We start from the raw sequence: 17599 nt of genomic DNA on the forward strand, positions 1-17599 counted from the left end.
ACCTGTCAGATGTTCTCGGCTGACTCTCCAGAATCGATCAATTTGCCCCAGAGGAGAGGAATGTGGTGGGGGGGGGAAGCTGGAAAGAGGGGAGGATGCTCAGGTGTAATTTGCAAGAGATGAAGAGGTATTACAAGAACAACAGCGAATTCAGCTTTGCGGATATTGACGAAAACATTTCTGTGTTGTTTCCGCTCATTAAGCAGCTCTTCCCTGTTGGCGAGTGTGTTACCTTGTTCTCTCTCAGTTTGCAAATATGTCTATCGATGCATAAAACACAGCAGAAGCTATGTATTAGTGTAAGGATATCCATCTTACCTGTGAGAAGTGAAGTGCATTTATGCACAAACAACGATAGTTTACATCTACATGTAGACAGTGTAATAAAAATAGAAAATGGAATCTATGTAAACAACATGACTGTGAGGGTAAGCCTAACAACTAGCATTGAAGTGAACTAAAATTATCCTGCATTTCAGTTTTTCAAGAAGTGTGAGAAGTGCCTGTACAATTACGTACAATTTTAGGTAAAGTATGAATAAATAATATATATTCACGTGATTGAAGAAATATATACTAGTTTAGACCAACAATTGCCATGTGTTGTTTTTTTTGTTTAAATTTTAAATTTATTCCAGATTTGATACTTGAAAAATAATTCTAGAATGTTTTGTTGTAATGTAAATATCACTTTGCCTTCAAAACAGCATTGTAAATTAGTAAATTAATTATTTATGTAGTTGTATTGCCTAAACAGATTATATATACTATTACCCAATGTAATGTAAGCATATATTATGTTTTGACAATGCATGTGGACAAATAGCCTGCGGCACATCATTGGTTGTGAGTTATGCTTGAATGAGGAAAAGAAACTCTCCTTAAAATGGAAACTACACTTATGCGAGATCTGGGAGTAATTTTTGGAAGTGTTTTGATGCTAGCGCTTCCTCTTACCTTGCTTATAAGTCGTTTATAGTTAAAACAAAACACTGGGTGAATTATATTCGTAATTGTTTAACATTTAGCAAGTGAGAGTACTATGAAGCCTTGTGGTTGAATCTCAAGGAATGATTCTAGGTTCATCTTTGTCTTCTTGCCCAATTTCATCATCTTTTAATCTTGCTATCCCATTTAACATAAAAAAAGCAACAAAAAATAACAAAATAATGCATAGGGCGGAAGTAATCTCCATTGGGGGAGAAAATCTCCTAGAAGTCAGAATTAAAAGGTGCCTTACTACCCTCTAAACATGTAGTGTTGCCAGCTAGCTATGAAAACTACCAGAAAGAAAACCCTCTTAAGACTGCATTTAAAGCTCTATGTTTATAATGGGCCTCCCTGATGGCGTATTGGTAACGCAGTCGCCTTGTAACCAAGGGGTCCTTGGTTCAATACCCAGTGGAGGCACATGGCACAGTGGTTCAGATCCCACCTTAAACTGTAGGTCCAGTCCCGATTAGCTTTTATGTGCATAAAGTGGACTTAAAACAACCAATCTTTGTTTATAAGCTGTGTTCTATTAGATTTCAAACAGTTCAAATCAAACAAACTTAGTGCTAATGAGGATGTTAGTGTAAACAAACTTAAGCGTTAGCTCTGTTCGTAAAGTGGTTCTGGTGCAAACACAAAGTGAAGGCATGAAAAAAAAAAAAACAGTTAACATGGTTAGTTGCTAAATTTGAAATCTATGAAAGCAAAACGTGATCCATAAGTTATTGACACAAGAGTGAACAAAGGAATGAACTACCTCCTCGTCCCCTGATTGATAATCCTGAAAGCCTTCATCTATCCATTGGTAATGGAACTTCTGAAGTAAAAAAAAATTAATAGTCCATAAGTACAAATAACATAACTACAAATACACATTTGTGGGTTCGTAAAAATTCCTAGAGAGGTGAAGTTTAAATTCTCACTGATAAAAGTATCAATGAACATGTCTTCACTGATGCTTCCTAATGATGAAAGCCTGCAATATACCCCTATACAGTGTCGGGCCTATTAGAGAGGCAAGGAGGGCCTCCCGGTGGTCCAGTAGTAGCGTCGTCGCCTTGTAAACAATGGGACTCAAGTTCGATACCCGGTGGAGGCACATAGTGGTTCGGATCCCACTTTAAACTGTAGGTCAAGTCCCAATTAGCCTTACTGTGCATAAAGTGGAGTTAAACACCAATTAATAGAGAGGCATGGCGGAGGGAGGGGCAGTTGCCTTCCACTTTTACTCCCGCACTATGGCCTCTTAATGCTATGCCATGTCTACCAAGAAAAGTTACCTGTCATTAAAAATGTGTTATTTCTCTTCCCTGATATAAGTGGTTATACATGTTAAATATTTGATAACATGAGCTGTAAGAATAAGTGATAGAACCACTGACATCTAGCTGCGTTAAACGTAAGTAACTTGTATGTGATAAATTTCTTGGATTTAAAACAACTGTAAACGATGACTTTGATATTAATTATAACAATAAAACAAAGTTAAAACAGTGCTCAAAGTAAGGGGGGATGGTATTGTTCAACTAGCAAACATTTCTCAAAGCATCCCCCAGGTGTCTCATTGTCACCACGTTAAACCATAGAAGAATCCACCAAGGCTTGATCAAGCATCCCCTAGCTAACATTTTCCACTTCAAGTGCTGGATCATTCTTACGGGTGGTTCCAACGCCATGTTTTCAACGCCTGTAAAGATCGGCTTTAACATGTAAGGTAAGTTACCGCAGTAAGGCCCGGACCACAATAAAGCCCACTGACTGTTTCTCTGAAACTATGAAGAGCGACTGCCAGATGGCAACATTGTATGAGAGCTGAAAGTACTCAAGGAAGAACGTTACCCGTAATTCCCGCATAGTACAGAGTCGTCGCGGAACTGGAGCAGTCCGAAGTTTTGATGCCGTTGCAAAAAAGTGAGATATAAGTTTCAAACCACATATTTCGTCTTATATATGTTCATGTATTGTAGACGGTAGGATAATACTTGGTCTGCATGTAACATTGACCGTGTCCATTACAACAACAAAGTGTTTCCCGTTGTACTTTTATTGTACTGAGCTGTAATATTACGAAAAGGCATTTCGTGACATGTTACACAACAAGGCCCAAGAGGTTGTGTGGTATGCGGGACATGGTGCCATGAGGAGTGTGCTGGGATACTGCCTCAGGACGTGGACATTAATTAGGTGGGCCTTATTGCGATAACTTACCAATTATTTTGATTTTTTACTACGTAACTAGTATAACATTGAAATATTTATTTAACAAACTTACCTGTGAGACAATCGCTTCTCTTTCCATCTTCTGGTACTGCCGGAGAAGAACAAGGCCAGCAACTACGTCAGAAGGAACCACATCCAAGTCCCTGAAGAATTCCGACAAAAGACGAGCTATGTCCGCAAAAGAATTCTGAAAATAACAAAAATATTACAATATGTGAATATGTGTGCTCAATATTGATTGAAATGCTCACGATTCATAACTTCGCTGCAATATTTTACACAATAGCATGCCAATAACCCCACTATATGGTAAATTCAAAGGGAAGTCATTGGCTTCAGTACCTCCCCCTTCCATTGTACTCCACCCCCTCCCCTCCAAATTATTTTCACAATATGTTCTTAAGTATCCACGGTCATGGATGTCCTAAGTCGCAACTGTAATGCATTTCACAGAATAAGCAGAGATAACGGGATAAAAACCTTAGCCTCGAGATGAAATTCTAAATACACCACTGGCTCAGCGTCTCCCTCCTTCACAAAAGATAGTAAAATATACTACGAAGTAAACAACAATAAGTCATAACTCTTCCCTTACTTGCATGTCCTCATCACATCCCTGCCCTTCACGTACCATCAACACAAACTGCTCATCCTACACGCAAGCCTCAGTGCGGTTAACACGACGCACCAGTTCATTCACCCATTTCATGAAGTTATCATTTATTTTCATTGTCGTGAATACGTTAAAGAGGTAGAAAACGATGTAGAATAAATAATGAAATATTCTTCATCGAATTACTTATTTCAAAGTAGAAAAGCGACGTAGAATCACCAGAAATGCAATACGGGTCATTCATTCCATGTCAAATATATGTTATATAAATTTGGGAGAGGCCAAGAGCTTCCCTTTGCCCCCCGCCAGGTTACGCCTATGCTTACATTCACACATAGTGAACATAAATTTTGAATATTGTAGCTTGAAATATAATGTACTTCAGGCTTTGTGCTAAATACATAAGCATTTTTAATAAGATTTACTTTTAATGTCATTTTATGGAAATTATTTTTTTATCACCCTGTCTCTGAACCGCCCATCCCAATTTTTCCATCAGGCATTAGTACACACTCCGAGCTAGCTACATATCAAATTGGGGGGAATTTGAAGGGGGAGCATTGCATGAAATTCGCTCTTGAAGTTAGTCATTTATTTTTCTAAAAAAATACATAAAACTATATATACAAATACATGTTTATTGATGCATTCATCTGAAACGTTATTTCAATGAAAGCTTATACTATTGTGAACAAAAGAAAACAAACTTGAAGTTTCTACGGCAAACCCGAGGGAAGATACGATCGTTTATAACCTAATGCGTGCCATTCAAAGTGGAGCTGCATGTGGCGTACAGGGAGTTCTTAAAAAGCTCGTAACTTCTGAACCCCTTGACCGATTTTAAAAAAGTTGTCATTTTTGTAATCAGCATCGAACGTTCTATAAGCATACCGAATTTCATCAAAATCGGTGATGGTGGGTGACATGGCCTGGATGAATTGACGTGGAATGACCCATACAACATAGTCTTCATGTGAAGTTCTAATAAGAAAACGCGACGTACGGTGCGTTAGTTTTGGCTCTGGGGTCGAGATAGCGTGTGAACAACTTTGAACAAGTCTTCTAACACAGGTTAGTACTTGTTATGCAATATATATATATATATATATATATAAATCTATATAAATGGATCTGTGTGTGTGTGTATTGTATATATGTTTGTTCCAGCATAACTCTCGAACGCCTGGAGTGATTTTTAAAAAAAACCTGGTACACATATCGCTTGCAATCAGGAAAGAAATACTGTAGGGTAAGACACCCCTGGCATCCCTAGGGGTGGGGTGGGAAGAGGTGACATGTAAAATAATCGAAAACGACCGATATTAGTGTGGAATAAATAGTTTTCTGGGTCGCTAAGATGAACAGTGGCACTCCTAATGCCGTTCAACTCTAAGTTCATCACCTATCGCCGTGGGGGTGAGAGGGGGTTAAAAATAAAATGTCAAAAATGACCTACGTTAGTGTCGAATCCATACTTTTCGGAGTAGTTAAGCTAATTGGTGACATTCACGATGACATTTACCTGTAAGTAAGATTAGTTACATTGACACCCCTAGGGGTGAGGGTCAGAAGGGGTGACATGGAAAACGACCGATATTAGTGTGGAATCCATAGTTTTCGGGGTTCGTAAGATGAATAGTGACACTCCCAATGCCGTTCAACTCCAAGTTCATTTTACACTATAGTTAGAATTCATTATTTTCCTGTCTAATAGAAGATTGGGATAAATTAATACCCGGGCAACGCCGGGAATTCAGCTATTATAAATATAATTGTCTACAATCTAAAGATATGTGCGTAAGTAAGCGAGACGTTACGGAACGAAAATGCCGGCATCTGCGCCATGTCACGCGCTATCTCGGCCCACAGCCAAAACTAATGCATTGTAGAATCACCAAAAAAGAAATAATACACATCTTCATGCGAAGTTTATGAATAGCTCATTTCTAATCAGAAAAGCGACGTAGAAATGCAATACATAATTGTCTAGCGTATGTACTGCATATTCCTAACCGGAACTCAAATTAACGCAGACATGTTGCAAACTGACGATCAACTCGATTTCAACAGTCCTCCTAGAAACCTTCATGGATGTGACACAAGGCGACCGCCTGCTGGTCTCCCCATGGCAACCCCCTTGCCCCATCAATCCCCTTCCCTTCTCATCTCGTTCTTTCGACAAATCCCCCAGAAGGAAGCGAGGTTTAAAATTTCAGGGGAGCGACGTGCGAAGGAACGGCACAACACCTGCAGGACCCATCCAACATGCAAGATGGAGGAAAGCATGGAAATAATTTACTCACTCACCAGCGCCCCTTAGCGACGGGAAAAGCCACTTGTCTCCATTTGACGAGAACGGACTCTGAATGATTTAACCGAAGCCTATCACAGCCCGTGGTAATGACTCGAGGTCAGTTCGCAGGAAGTCGCAAGGGGAAATTCCCTCTACGTAAAGGGAAAAAAAGGGATTTTTTTAACGGAACTGCACAAAACGCATTTGAGCTACGTTTAGTGTGCAACCTTGATGCGTTCCATCAATAATCAGAACAGTGGTGTATTCTGAAAATTTGACCTGGTTCACTGGCGTACGCAGAGGGGATCTGAAGGGGGCTATGCCCCCTCCGAAATTTTGAGAAAATCAACATTTTCAGGTAAAAGCAGTAAAGTACTTGGGAAAAAAACAAATACAAACTCGTCTTAAAATGACTTCTGATTCCCATTTTTGAGACAGGAATGTTTATCTTACTGCGCATTTCGCCCCCCTAGAAATCAACTCTGGATTATCCACCTCTACAATTCCAGCCCCTTCCGACAAAGATCCTGCGTACGTCAGTGACCTGGTCTACCGCAACAATTTTCATTTGTATACTTATATTTATTGTGCACTAATTAGATATAATATAAACAAAACACCAATGGAGGCATGCAAGAAAAGCAAAAACAGAAGTCCGCAACTTTGCTGCAATTTCTACATATGTGAAAAATATTGGTTTACAGGCGGTACATGGAGACATGTACATGGGAGAACACGCCGCTGAATCAGAATCTATAAGAGGGCTCCCCGATGGCGTCGAGATAACGTCCTCGACTTGAAATCAAGGGGTCCCGGGTTCGATACCCGATGGAGGCGCATTGCACATTGGTTAGGATCCCACTTTAAACTCTAGCTGTGAATCGGACTTGGCCTCGGTCTGTTGTTCGCGTATGCATGGTGAATGCTTGCTTATAGATTGAAGGGTCTATGTTCGTTGTGAACATCCACTGTCGTTTGTCGCCTGCCTCTTGTAGCTTCGGTCTGAAATCTCCCATGGACTGAAGGGGCTGTGTCGCTTATCTCTTCAATGCGACACTCCCGTATCGCTTGTCGCCGGTCTGTAAACCCCCTTGCATATCGATATTTAATTCGTTATAGATTTCTGAATCATTTTCCCAATAATTTATAACTGTAGGCGTCGCCACGAATTTGGAAGGGAGTCAGGTCATCGACGTATTTTGTCTTTTGTATCGTTTTTCTACCACATTTGGCTGCGGCGATAAGGATGAGTAATGCTTACATGAAACTGATTAAGGGAGGCCATATTGTGTTATAATTTTCATCCGTCTCAAAATGAAGTCCAAAAGCAAAGGTAAATTTTAGCCACAAAGTTTATTTTGTTTGGACACCCCATTTTTGGAATTCGGAATACTCTTCCTTGGAGCCATTTATTTGATTTACCATCTGTGCTGCAATCTGTTATCGAAAAATTACTGTAAAAACTTCATTAGTACGGACTAAACTGGGAAAACATAAAATTAGTTGTTTCTGATATGTGAATATGCTTCGAGTGCGTCGATTAAAGTACCCTATTCAACTACAACGTGGAATTTTTCAGATCATAAAATGTTATATTTGTATCTCGAAGTCTCTGAGCAATCAATAGTCGATTCCTTTTCATTCGATTGTCGTCTCTAACATTCTACTTTGAATTTCTCTTACTTCTTGTTACTTTTCTGCCTCTTCAGGCAACGATGAGGGCGAATGAAGATGAGATGAGATCGATGAAGGAGCAGATCGCAAAGGAAAGTCGGATCTCGAACCCGGAACCTTTCGAGGTGAGTCGATCCAACTCGGTCTCATCAATGCGTCATCTATAACTTACAAAAATGAATGCGCCAGTCGAGTGTATTTTTACTGGCTTTCAGCTCTTTATCTGCTTCAGTCATTTCAGAGATATTCGAAGTCAGTTAAAATATCGACTTCAGATTTTCTATTGTCGGACAAATATAGATGGTGCTGCATGAAATAGGAACGTTTACGGCATCAGATAGAAGTTTTCTTTCTCGTTCTAGTAGTTTGTGAGAAGTCAATAGGTAGAATATGGTTTCGATTTTCGTTCGAATAGAGAAATGAATAGGCCAAGACTCGAAAAAAAATTGTTTTGAAAGAAGACATTTTTCTCTGGAATGGAAACACTGGATTCTTTCTTTGTAAAGGCAATTTTGACTGAAGGATAATTTTTCTTCAAAAGTGTCAATCTTTCATCGAAATGCGATTTTTCGTTGAAAATGGAAATATTTGTTTGAAAAGTGATTGATTGATTTCCTTTTTTTCCATCGCTTTTTGTGCCACTCTTGGCTAATTTGCGAAGATGGGTCGGTATGAGCGATGACATGATGAAATTTGATGAATGGATACACACAAACATCCATGTCCAGGCCGGGATTCGAACCCGGGGCCCCTGGCGTCGTAGCGCTTTGTGCTAACCACTTCGCCACGGGGGCCGGCATTTGTTTGAATAGGACCTTTGATAAAACGAATTATTCCGTTGAAAAGAGAAATCTTTGTTTGAAATAGATTTTTCCTTTCTAAAGGGGAAATTTTTCTAAGGGTGTGGGAAATTTTCTTTAAAAAAGGGGAAAATGTTTTCCATGAGGGAATTTTTGCACCACGGCCGGACGAGGCACGAGGCAACCTTTGACATTTCGCCAGCAACGAGATGGAGGGGGCAGCAGCGGGGAGCTCAGGGTAACCTTGAGCGGGCGACATTTTAAAGGGACGCAGCCAAAAATGGCCGTGGACGTAGCGGAAACCATAAAACCCCTTCGCTCCGGGACGATTTCGCTTATCCATTGTTGCGATTTATGGCGTTTCTCTTTTAAAACCATGCCGTAAAAACCGAGCGCTATCGTAGGTTGAGCTGCGCGTAATAGCGATTGAAACCCCAAGAAGCATTTGTACTAAATGATCCATGCTCCAGAGGCAGGTGCTGCCATCAATAGAGCTCGATGAAATACGAAACCTCTTTTTCCGAGGTTCTCAATTTATAAATTGAAACGGAACCACAAATCGTAGGCGTCAGCAGAGATAGTGACGATATTAATTCATTAGCTAACTAATCTTCATTCACGTTAACATTGCAGCTGATGTGCGAAAGTAGTTCCCTAAATTTGTATTAATGCGCTCGGCCCTATCGTGAAATAGTCCCTTCTGCCTCCCAAAGTACCTATGACACATAGGAAGTTTTCAAACGCCAATAAAAAGTAATATTGTGTAATGATTGCAGAAACGAATCACATAGAGTAATGTAGAAAAAACATATGAAACAAAGATAAGTTTTTGCACGATAAACGCCTATCTACAACAATCGTAATGTATGTTTGTTTATGTGTCTATGTTTCTGTCTTTATCTATCTACCTACCGTTCGTTTCTATTCTCTCTATTTTCCTCTGTATCATCATCTCTACTTGTCTTTGTATTTATTTGTCTTATATCTACTTTCTGTGTGTCTTTATCTGTCTTTCTATCATTTATCTTCTCTCTAACTCACTCTCTGTCTCTCCTTCTGTCAAAAAAAGTACCGGGAATTTGTAATTTAAAAGGCCCGCCCTGATTTTTTTTTTAAAAAAAATGTCCGTAAGTTGGTAGCACTGTACTTAATTACTATACCAAACATGAGCGCGATCTGTCAACCAGTTTGTTTACAGCTGGTTGAATCAGTCCACTTCAGTAGTGCATCACGATTTTTACAATGAAAGAAATTATTGAACAAAGAGTTTGCCTTAAATTTTGTGTTGCGAACGGAATTTCGTGTACTGACTCGCTAAAAATGTTAGAAAAGACTTAGGTTAATCAGCGTTCAAGGAGGGCCGAGAGATCGTCGAAGACATGCCTCGTTCTGGACGACCTTCGACCTCTTCAACCGATGTAAACATCGAAAAAGTAAAGGAATTGTGCTCGATAATCGCCATTCCAGCTTAAGAGAGATAGCTATAATGCAGAAGGCCTTAGAAAGAGCGTTTCGCGGGCTAACAGCAGCCGTCGCTCGCACACTATTGCCGATACTCTCGTGTCGTCTGCTCCTCAGCCGAACAAACAGGCCGAGGTAGCAAGAGGCAGAGGTCATTCACCCTTCCAGAAGGGTGCAGCGAGAGCTAGCTGTGGCAACCGGGCTCGCTCATTCGCGGACCTGATTGGTTCTCGCAGACACACCCCCATATTGTTGTCTGCTGTAAGCCCGCGAAGCCAACTTTCTAAGGCCTTCTGCATTATAGTGACCGTAACATCTCTCACGAGTCTGTTCGTTCGATGTTGGTGGATATTTTGGGCATGAGACGCGTCGCCGCACGGCTGTTGCAAAAGAGCTGAATTTTCTTCAAAAAACAGTACCGTGAGCAGGTCTCTTTAGACATGATGGATCGCGCCAATTCTGATCCCACATTCATGGAACGCATCATAACTGGTGACGAGGCATGGGTCTACGAGTTTGACATGCAAACAAGTCAACAGTCATCAGAATGGAGGACAAAAGACGAGCCGAAACCGAAAAAACCACGTCAAAGTCGCTCAAAAGTCAAGGTGATGTCATTGTTTTCTTCGATATTCGTGGTTTGGTGCATCATGAATTCGTTCCAGAGCGACAGACGGTCAATAAAGAATACTATTTGGCCGTATTGAAGCGTTTGCGTGAGAAAATCCGTCAGAAACGCCCAGATTTGTGGAAGAACAATTCGTGCATTTTATAATGCGCCATCGCATAGAGCGACAGTTGTGAGCGAATTTAAGGCCAAAAACATAATAAATACCATCGATCAACCACCGTATTCACCAGATCTGGCCCGTGTGACTTCTTTATGTACCCAAAACTAAAATTGCCGCTCCAGGGTACCCGTTTTGACTCGATTGAAGCCATAAAGCAAAATTCGTGGAAGGAGCTGAAGACCATACCGGAAAGCGCCTATAAAAAGTGTTTCCAAGACTGGAAAAAACGCTGGCATATGTGTGTTGCATCAAATGAGGCCTACTTTGAAGCCGAAAAAATAAATATTGATGAATAAATTAAAATTGTGCGTTTCATTTTACAATTCCCGGTACTTTTTTGACAATATATATATATATATATATATATATATATATATATATATATATATATATATATTGTGAGCAAATAAACAAGTCATAACACGTCTTGCCTCTATTTTACAGACACATGCATCGTTCTGGACCTCCTCCCGACAAGTCTCCAAGAATCTAGTCTCGCTCTCAGAAGCTCTCCTTGCCTAAAAAAACATGCAAATATAAGATTCTACCCAGTGAATCACATAGTAATTGCAAGCGCCCTCACAATCGAATCAAAGGATGCGTTACTTTCGTCTTGGCTTCCTGTCTCGTGTCCTCCAATCAGCGCTCATCCTGCAGGGGCCTCTAATCTCGCGGAACCGGCGCCGGGGGCTTAACAAGTGTCGGCCAGAAGCAGCAGTCTTTGTCCAGAGAAATATATCGAGGCAGGAACTCGAGGCTTAATTGAAAACCGCAGTGGAATTGGACGAACACTTCCCACCGCGTCACGAAAAAGGAAAGAGGACAGCTCGGGGCGTGTAACTGCTCCGTTTCGAGCTGGCTTAATCAATAGCGAGTCTCTCGCCGAATGGAGTCCAAGCCAAGTGTAATCGACAATGTATTCATCTTTGGCCATTGTTACCGAATGACTTTCTGTTAAATACTATATTAGTGGATGGACTGAAGTAGCCTGGCACCGTGGAGTGGACAGAAAATTCATAGAGGCGTTACTCGATCTTATACTGAAATTAGGTTTTTCGAGGATTCGTAGCGTCGAGACTTGTGGGGAGAGTGGTAGAGGAGACGAGACTCGATTGATTGATTGATTTGTGGTGTGAAGTCCACTTTACGCACAGAAAGGCTAATCGGGACTGGACCTACAGTTTAAAGTGGGATCCGAACCACTGTGCCATGTGCCTCCATCGGGGAGACGAGACTCGAGTCTCGAAATATATATATGAGTACAGATCAACCAGCGCCAGCGATGCAATCAGCTGCTTACCCTGTAATCCTGCCCCTGCGTTGCCGAAATGAATTTGGTTTCATTGAATGATTCATTTTGTTTATTTTACTTTGCTTTGCTGCCACTTTCGGCTACTTGCGAAGATGAGGATGAGTGATGATATGATTTAACTTATGAAGGTACAGTCATCAACAATAAAAACGGAACACCTAGCTCCTCAAATACCTGCTTCCCTGCAATGCGTTATGTGTGTTGCCTAACTCCGCGTGAATAGCCGAACTTCTTATTGTAAAGTGGCTATAGATGTTAGTTTATCGTTAAGCAACACACATTGCAGGGAAGCGGGTATTTCAGGATCTAGGCGCACCATTTTTATTGCTGGTCACTGTACACTCGAAACTGGAACTCTTGGCGTGGTAGCGCGCTGTGCTAGTCACTGCGCCACGGAAGTCAGTTCAGTGATAAGCGTTGGCATCATCGTTATGGTGAAAACCGTACACCTTGAAACCTGACACTTAATGTTTAACATTGATGAATTTTTTGACAGCTAAGCAAGGAAGGGAAGTTATAAATGTATCACCACGGGGGCAATCGAGCACAAGAGATGGGGAAGCGAGAGGAGAAAACAAATGACTGTCCGCTTTAATTCAAAAGTTTGCCGTGGTTCTTCGCATCTTAGTAGAACGGCATAAACAAAACTAAGAGGGTGTCACCGCACAACGATTACACTCCTTCCTCAAGATACCTAAATATCCCCTGCATCGAAGGTAAATTATAATTCCTGTCAGAAATGATTTCACTCCACCCTCTCTACAACAATATAATACTTATATTTAGTATAGAAACATGAGTATCTCCATTGTATTTTTAAATGTAAACTTGTTCATGTTACAAGTATCGTTTTGGGCTTTCAAAAATCCTTCGAGATCAAGCTAATATTAATTTATTTCGAATATTGCGTTCAATAAATTTAAAAACAAACCATTAAATATTGTGCAAGAAAATGCAATAATAATTCTGTTGTCTCTCCAAATATAATCTGTCTAGATCACTTTATAATGGAAAGTGTCACGTTATCATAAAAATAGTTATTCCTCGAACTGTATATTAAAACAAAAGCCTCTCAAATCTACAAAGTTTTACATGTTCCAAGGTGCTATACACAGTACAATCCAATTACATTCTTGAACGACTGCAGCGCCGGATGCGACAAATTCGTGAAAATGAAGATTCAATACAGCAAGCAGTGCAAAACTAAATATGCGGGAATATAGATTTTATATTATTTCAAATTATTCTTATTCTTGTGAGTAATAATAAATCCTGTGTACGAACACTTATATTCAGCAAACATTTAATTTGTACGCAGCACACAATCATTATTCGAACTACAACTCAACGTAGAAGATTCAGGATGAAATCTTGAAGTTCAACAATAGGGGGCATTAATTTGCCCTCCCTTTCGAAGAGGGATGTCGGGGTTGCCGAAGTGGCAAACTGTCTCCCTGTCAACAGCCTCGCCCGTTGATTCAATTGTGGAGTGAGCAGGACATCGATGGTGTCGCTGCAAAACCATAATCACCACTCTCCACCCTCGACCAACACACCTTACAAAGTCAACCATGTCAATTAGAAACAACAACTAATAGAACTCACCCTATTCCTATCCGACTTCCCCATGCAGCAGAAGAGTAGTCTGCACCTGTGGTCCCAGCTGTCCTGGTAGGCACGGATAACCTTCCTGGAAGAGAGAAGAAAGATAATTACTGTTATTTACATCACACGAACTACAGAGTGTTTCAAAAGTCGCGGAACCCAAACTTTGAAAATTTATATCATGAAAACCATAGGAGATATTTACACCGGGTTTTCTGCAAGCTTCATCCATTTATCTATCAGTTTATTTCATACAGAAAATTCAATAAATTAATAACTTCCGGAAAGCAGCGTTAAATTTTTTCCACAAATGCACTTTTCGATGAGAAAAATACACAATAAAGCACGAAGGGTCATAATTAGACGTCTGATGGTATGTTAATGTGACATTTGCGACCAATATGGGTCATGTCAGCATTTGATGGGTTTGGACAGGCGATTGATTGTATGACTTAAGTGAAAAAGTGTCATTTTAGGGACTATCACCTTAGCTGGCAACACTAACAGGTCGAAATTTTATCAATAGACGCATGCAACATGTGTCTTAATATTGGGCATACTTTTGTTAGTTTCAAATGCAGGTTACACCCACACCGGGCCAGTGAATGAGCAGAAGTGATTTTTTCCAAATTCGTTTCGCGCGTGACGTAATGCTGGAAACAAAATGTGAAGTGAAGTTATCCTCGGAACGTGAAACAACAATGTTCCGATATGCAAGTGTTAAACACTGTTTTTTTTATATGTATTTAGATATGCACTTATTGAAATTCCCTGAAGTACAAAAAATTTCATTTCTATTTTAATTTACGTCGATTTTGTACTATCTAGGTTAATCACGACGATGGGGATGAATGTTGAATTGGTCAAATTGAAGATGTGACGGGGTGTAAGGGGTGAGCCTTTCTCAAGACAACCAAACGTCAACCTCCCTTCCACGTAGTACACCATGGACTTCATTTTGCAGACTAGCGAGGCTATGGCGTCTGGACTCACGGCCAGTATAATCCTCTGTGGGCAGTGGCGGCGATTGGGTTAAAAAACTGGAGGGGCAACGTACCAGAATTAGAGGGGGTAGCAAGAACAGTTTACTTTCCCTTGGTAGATAAGGTTTAGCACAGTGCGAGGGCAAAAGTGGCAAAAAATGGGGCTGGCAACTGCCCCCCTCGTCCCCCCCTAATCGCCGCCACTCTCTGTTAAGTTCATGTTGTGTCGTCCAGAAATATTTGTGATTATCCCTTTATGCACTTCATCTCATCACCATTTATTCACATCGGCGTGTTTGGGCAAAAGTGCAACAAATGAGACTTGAAATAAACTGAAACAAATCAGACAACGAAAATTTCTTCTCTGAGCGCCTTAGTGGGGATAACTTTATTTTGAAGCGCGCTGGGCTAACTTCCACGACGTGTTCGTGAGTAGCTGAAAGAGGAACGGAGTTCCAGTGTTGCAAAACTGTCCTGTTGTTCACGTTACCAGTGAAAATTCTATGCCACCAACTTTGGTTTGAGAAAAACGTGAAATGTTGGCCTCACCTCTGCCTCCAATTCCGGTGCCTGCTTCCAGAGCGCTTGTACTGGAACTTGGACTCCCCTTCCTTCATGCTCCTCTGGTACTTCTTCATCTTCACCCACGAGCGACCAGCGGCATCGAAAGTGCACCACACGGTTATCAGGACGCTCGCCAGGACGCACCAGTTGCAGATCACTATGCCTGAAAAAGGAGACAAAAATACAAGAACGTAATGACTCTGGCAAACAGCATGTAATTTAAAAAATCACACAAAGGGACGCTCTGAAAATCCTTCCCGGTATGTTGTTAAATCTAAACGACACATATGTCTGTAAAAGTTTTATTGCGGTCAGAATCCTTACGTTGGAAAGTACTTATGACCATAGACGACTCCAACTTATTATCAGCCGTATTATTTAATGTTCCCATTTCCAAAACACGTCCCAAGCACAAAATCTTCCATTGCCAGAGAGCGAAAACATAAATTCTTTCTACCTCTCTGGTATGGAGAGCGTGCAACTCCTTCAACACAATTTCATGTGTAAATAACACAATTGATATTCTTGCAATGGGTTTATACAATTTTAAAAATACTATTACTGGAACACTGAATCTATTGTAGTAATATTATGTAATTTGAGCACTATAATTGGGCTGAGCCTGTTGAGCTCTGTCAATAAATAAATAAATAGTACATTTGCGTGTCCCTTTTCTTAACAGCCTACCGTAACTTACATTCCGAAAACCCCTCGTACAGAAATTTAATACATTAAATACTTTTTATTAATTTGGTGGCTTATTTGAGTAGTACTTAGGTATAATATTTAGATACTGACACGTCCCTTCCTCTTGTACAAATACTTATTGTTGTCACGTGCCAGTTTTAGACGACACAATGAATGTTGCAAGGAGGAATGGTTTCTCGGAATCGACAAGAGATGGCAGCACGCTATGTAAAGAGGAGTGAAGAAAATTATAAAAAACTTCAAGCGGAGAAGAGGCATGATATATATTATAGTAAATTGAGAAATATATAAAAGAAGAGTTCAAATACTATAATAGAAGTAAATAGAATGATGTATGTAGTAATTTAAAAGAATTAAGAATATGGCCGCATACGAAACGTTTAGGAAAGTCATTAAGCGAGCAAATGAATTCAGAAATGTATCTCAATTTCTTTTTGATTCTCTGACGAGGAGAACATCGTCAGCTTTTGCATTTGTCCGTTCCCCGGTGGCGCTGTGGTCAATTAGACGCCCCGAAGCACTTTACGGTTGCGCTTCTTTTTAGTTGCACTGGGCCATTGGCAGCGCTTGTTATTAGCGATCCTGGTTATTCCCCTTTGGTCGTCAAATAGGAGGTGGCGCTATTGTCAGTTAGTCGACCCTACTCTTTCTACAAGTATAGCTTGTGTTGTTTGACAAAGAAGCGGGGGGAAAGCGAGCACATAAATAAGATTACGCTTTAAAGGAAGATAATAAATTAAACGAAGAAAAGAAGAAGAAGCCTTTTCGATAATTAAAGAAGAAGAAGCCGTTTCCATAATAAAAGAAGAAGCTTTTTCCATATTAAAAGAAGAAGAAGCCTTTTAAAAGAAGAAGAAGCCATTTAAAAGAAGAAGAAGCCTTTTTGATAATAAAAGAAGAAGAAGCCTTTTAAAAGAAGAAGCCATTTAAAAGAAGAAGAAGCCTTTTTGATAATAAAAGAAGAAGAAGCCTTTCCGATTATACACATATATATATATATATATATATATTCTGTATTTTGTCAAGTTCTTAGAATATAGATCCGCATTTTACTATATCCTCTTGGCTATAAAACGCTTTCTTATTTGGAATTCTCAAACAAAGAACCTATCCCCCTGAGATTAAGATATCTGTAGCCGTGGTAAATAACATGTAAGTACGTACCCACAAGGGGCGTAGCATTGTTTATAATTACATTTCTCGTTGTATAAATGTTGATTGCTATCAGGCTTAATCTCTGCTATTTAGTATGTGATTCTTGTGGTGTTTAATCTTTAGACCTATCACTGATAATGTCAGGATAGTGACTGACCTGTATCTTGTATCTTCTAAGAGCTGTTGCCATGGGAATTACGATTGTGTTTTGTCTTTACTTTAAAGCGGGCATTGAGTTTTAAAAAGTTGAATTGTAAGAAGCTGTTATTTCTTTGAGTGAAATGGATTTTATGCACATACGTATTTCTTTTGCTAAGAAGTAAAATGTACTTCTTTTCTCTTAGTGAAAACTTGACTGATTTTTATTTGACCAACGAACGAACAGAGATTATTACCTAATACCCTGAGAGACATCACGTGAATGCTA

The 17599-nt window shown here is 40.0% G+C and overlaps 1 protein-coding gene across 5 annotated transcripts in view; it reads right to left on the reverse strand.

The window, feature by feature from the left end:
- Positions 1-17599, reverse strand: part of inaE (inactivation no afterpotential E) — a 264162-nt gene that overhangs the window by 42117 nt on the left and 204446 nt on the right. For 2 of the 5 annotated variants that reach the window (XM_083121264.1, XM_083121262.1), the window contains exons 4-7: positions 15295-15472; positions 13763-13847; positions 3266-3400; positions 1751-1810 (exon numbers count right to left, since the gene is read on the reverse strand). In XM_083121264.1, coding sequence (XP_082977390.1) covers positions 1751-1810; positions 3266-3400; positions 13763-13847; positions 15295-15472 — 458 coding nt within the window. The remainder of the gene's footprint in view (positions 1-1750; positions 1811-3265; positions 3401-13762; positions 13848-15294; positions 15473-17599) is intronic. The other 3 variants (XM_083121266.1, XM_083121265.1, XM_083121263.1) reach the window with 2 other exon arrangements.

The sequence above is a fragment of the Lepisma saccharinum genome, chromosome 4, assembly GCF_977018435.1.
Source record: "Lepisma saccharinum chromosome 4, izLepSacc3.1, whole genome shotgun sequence".
In the NCBI taxonomy this organism is placed as follows: Eukaryota; Metazoa; Arthropoda; class Insecta; order Zygentoma; family Lepismatidae; genus Lepisma; species Lepisma saccharinum.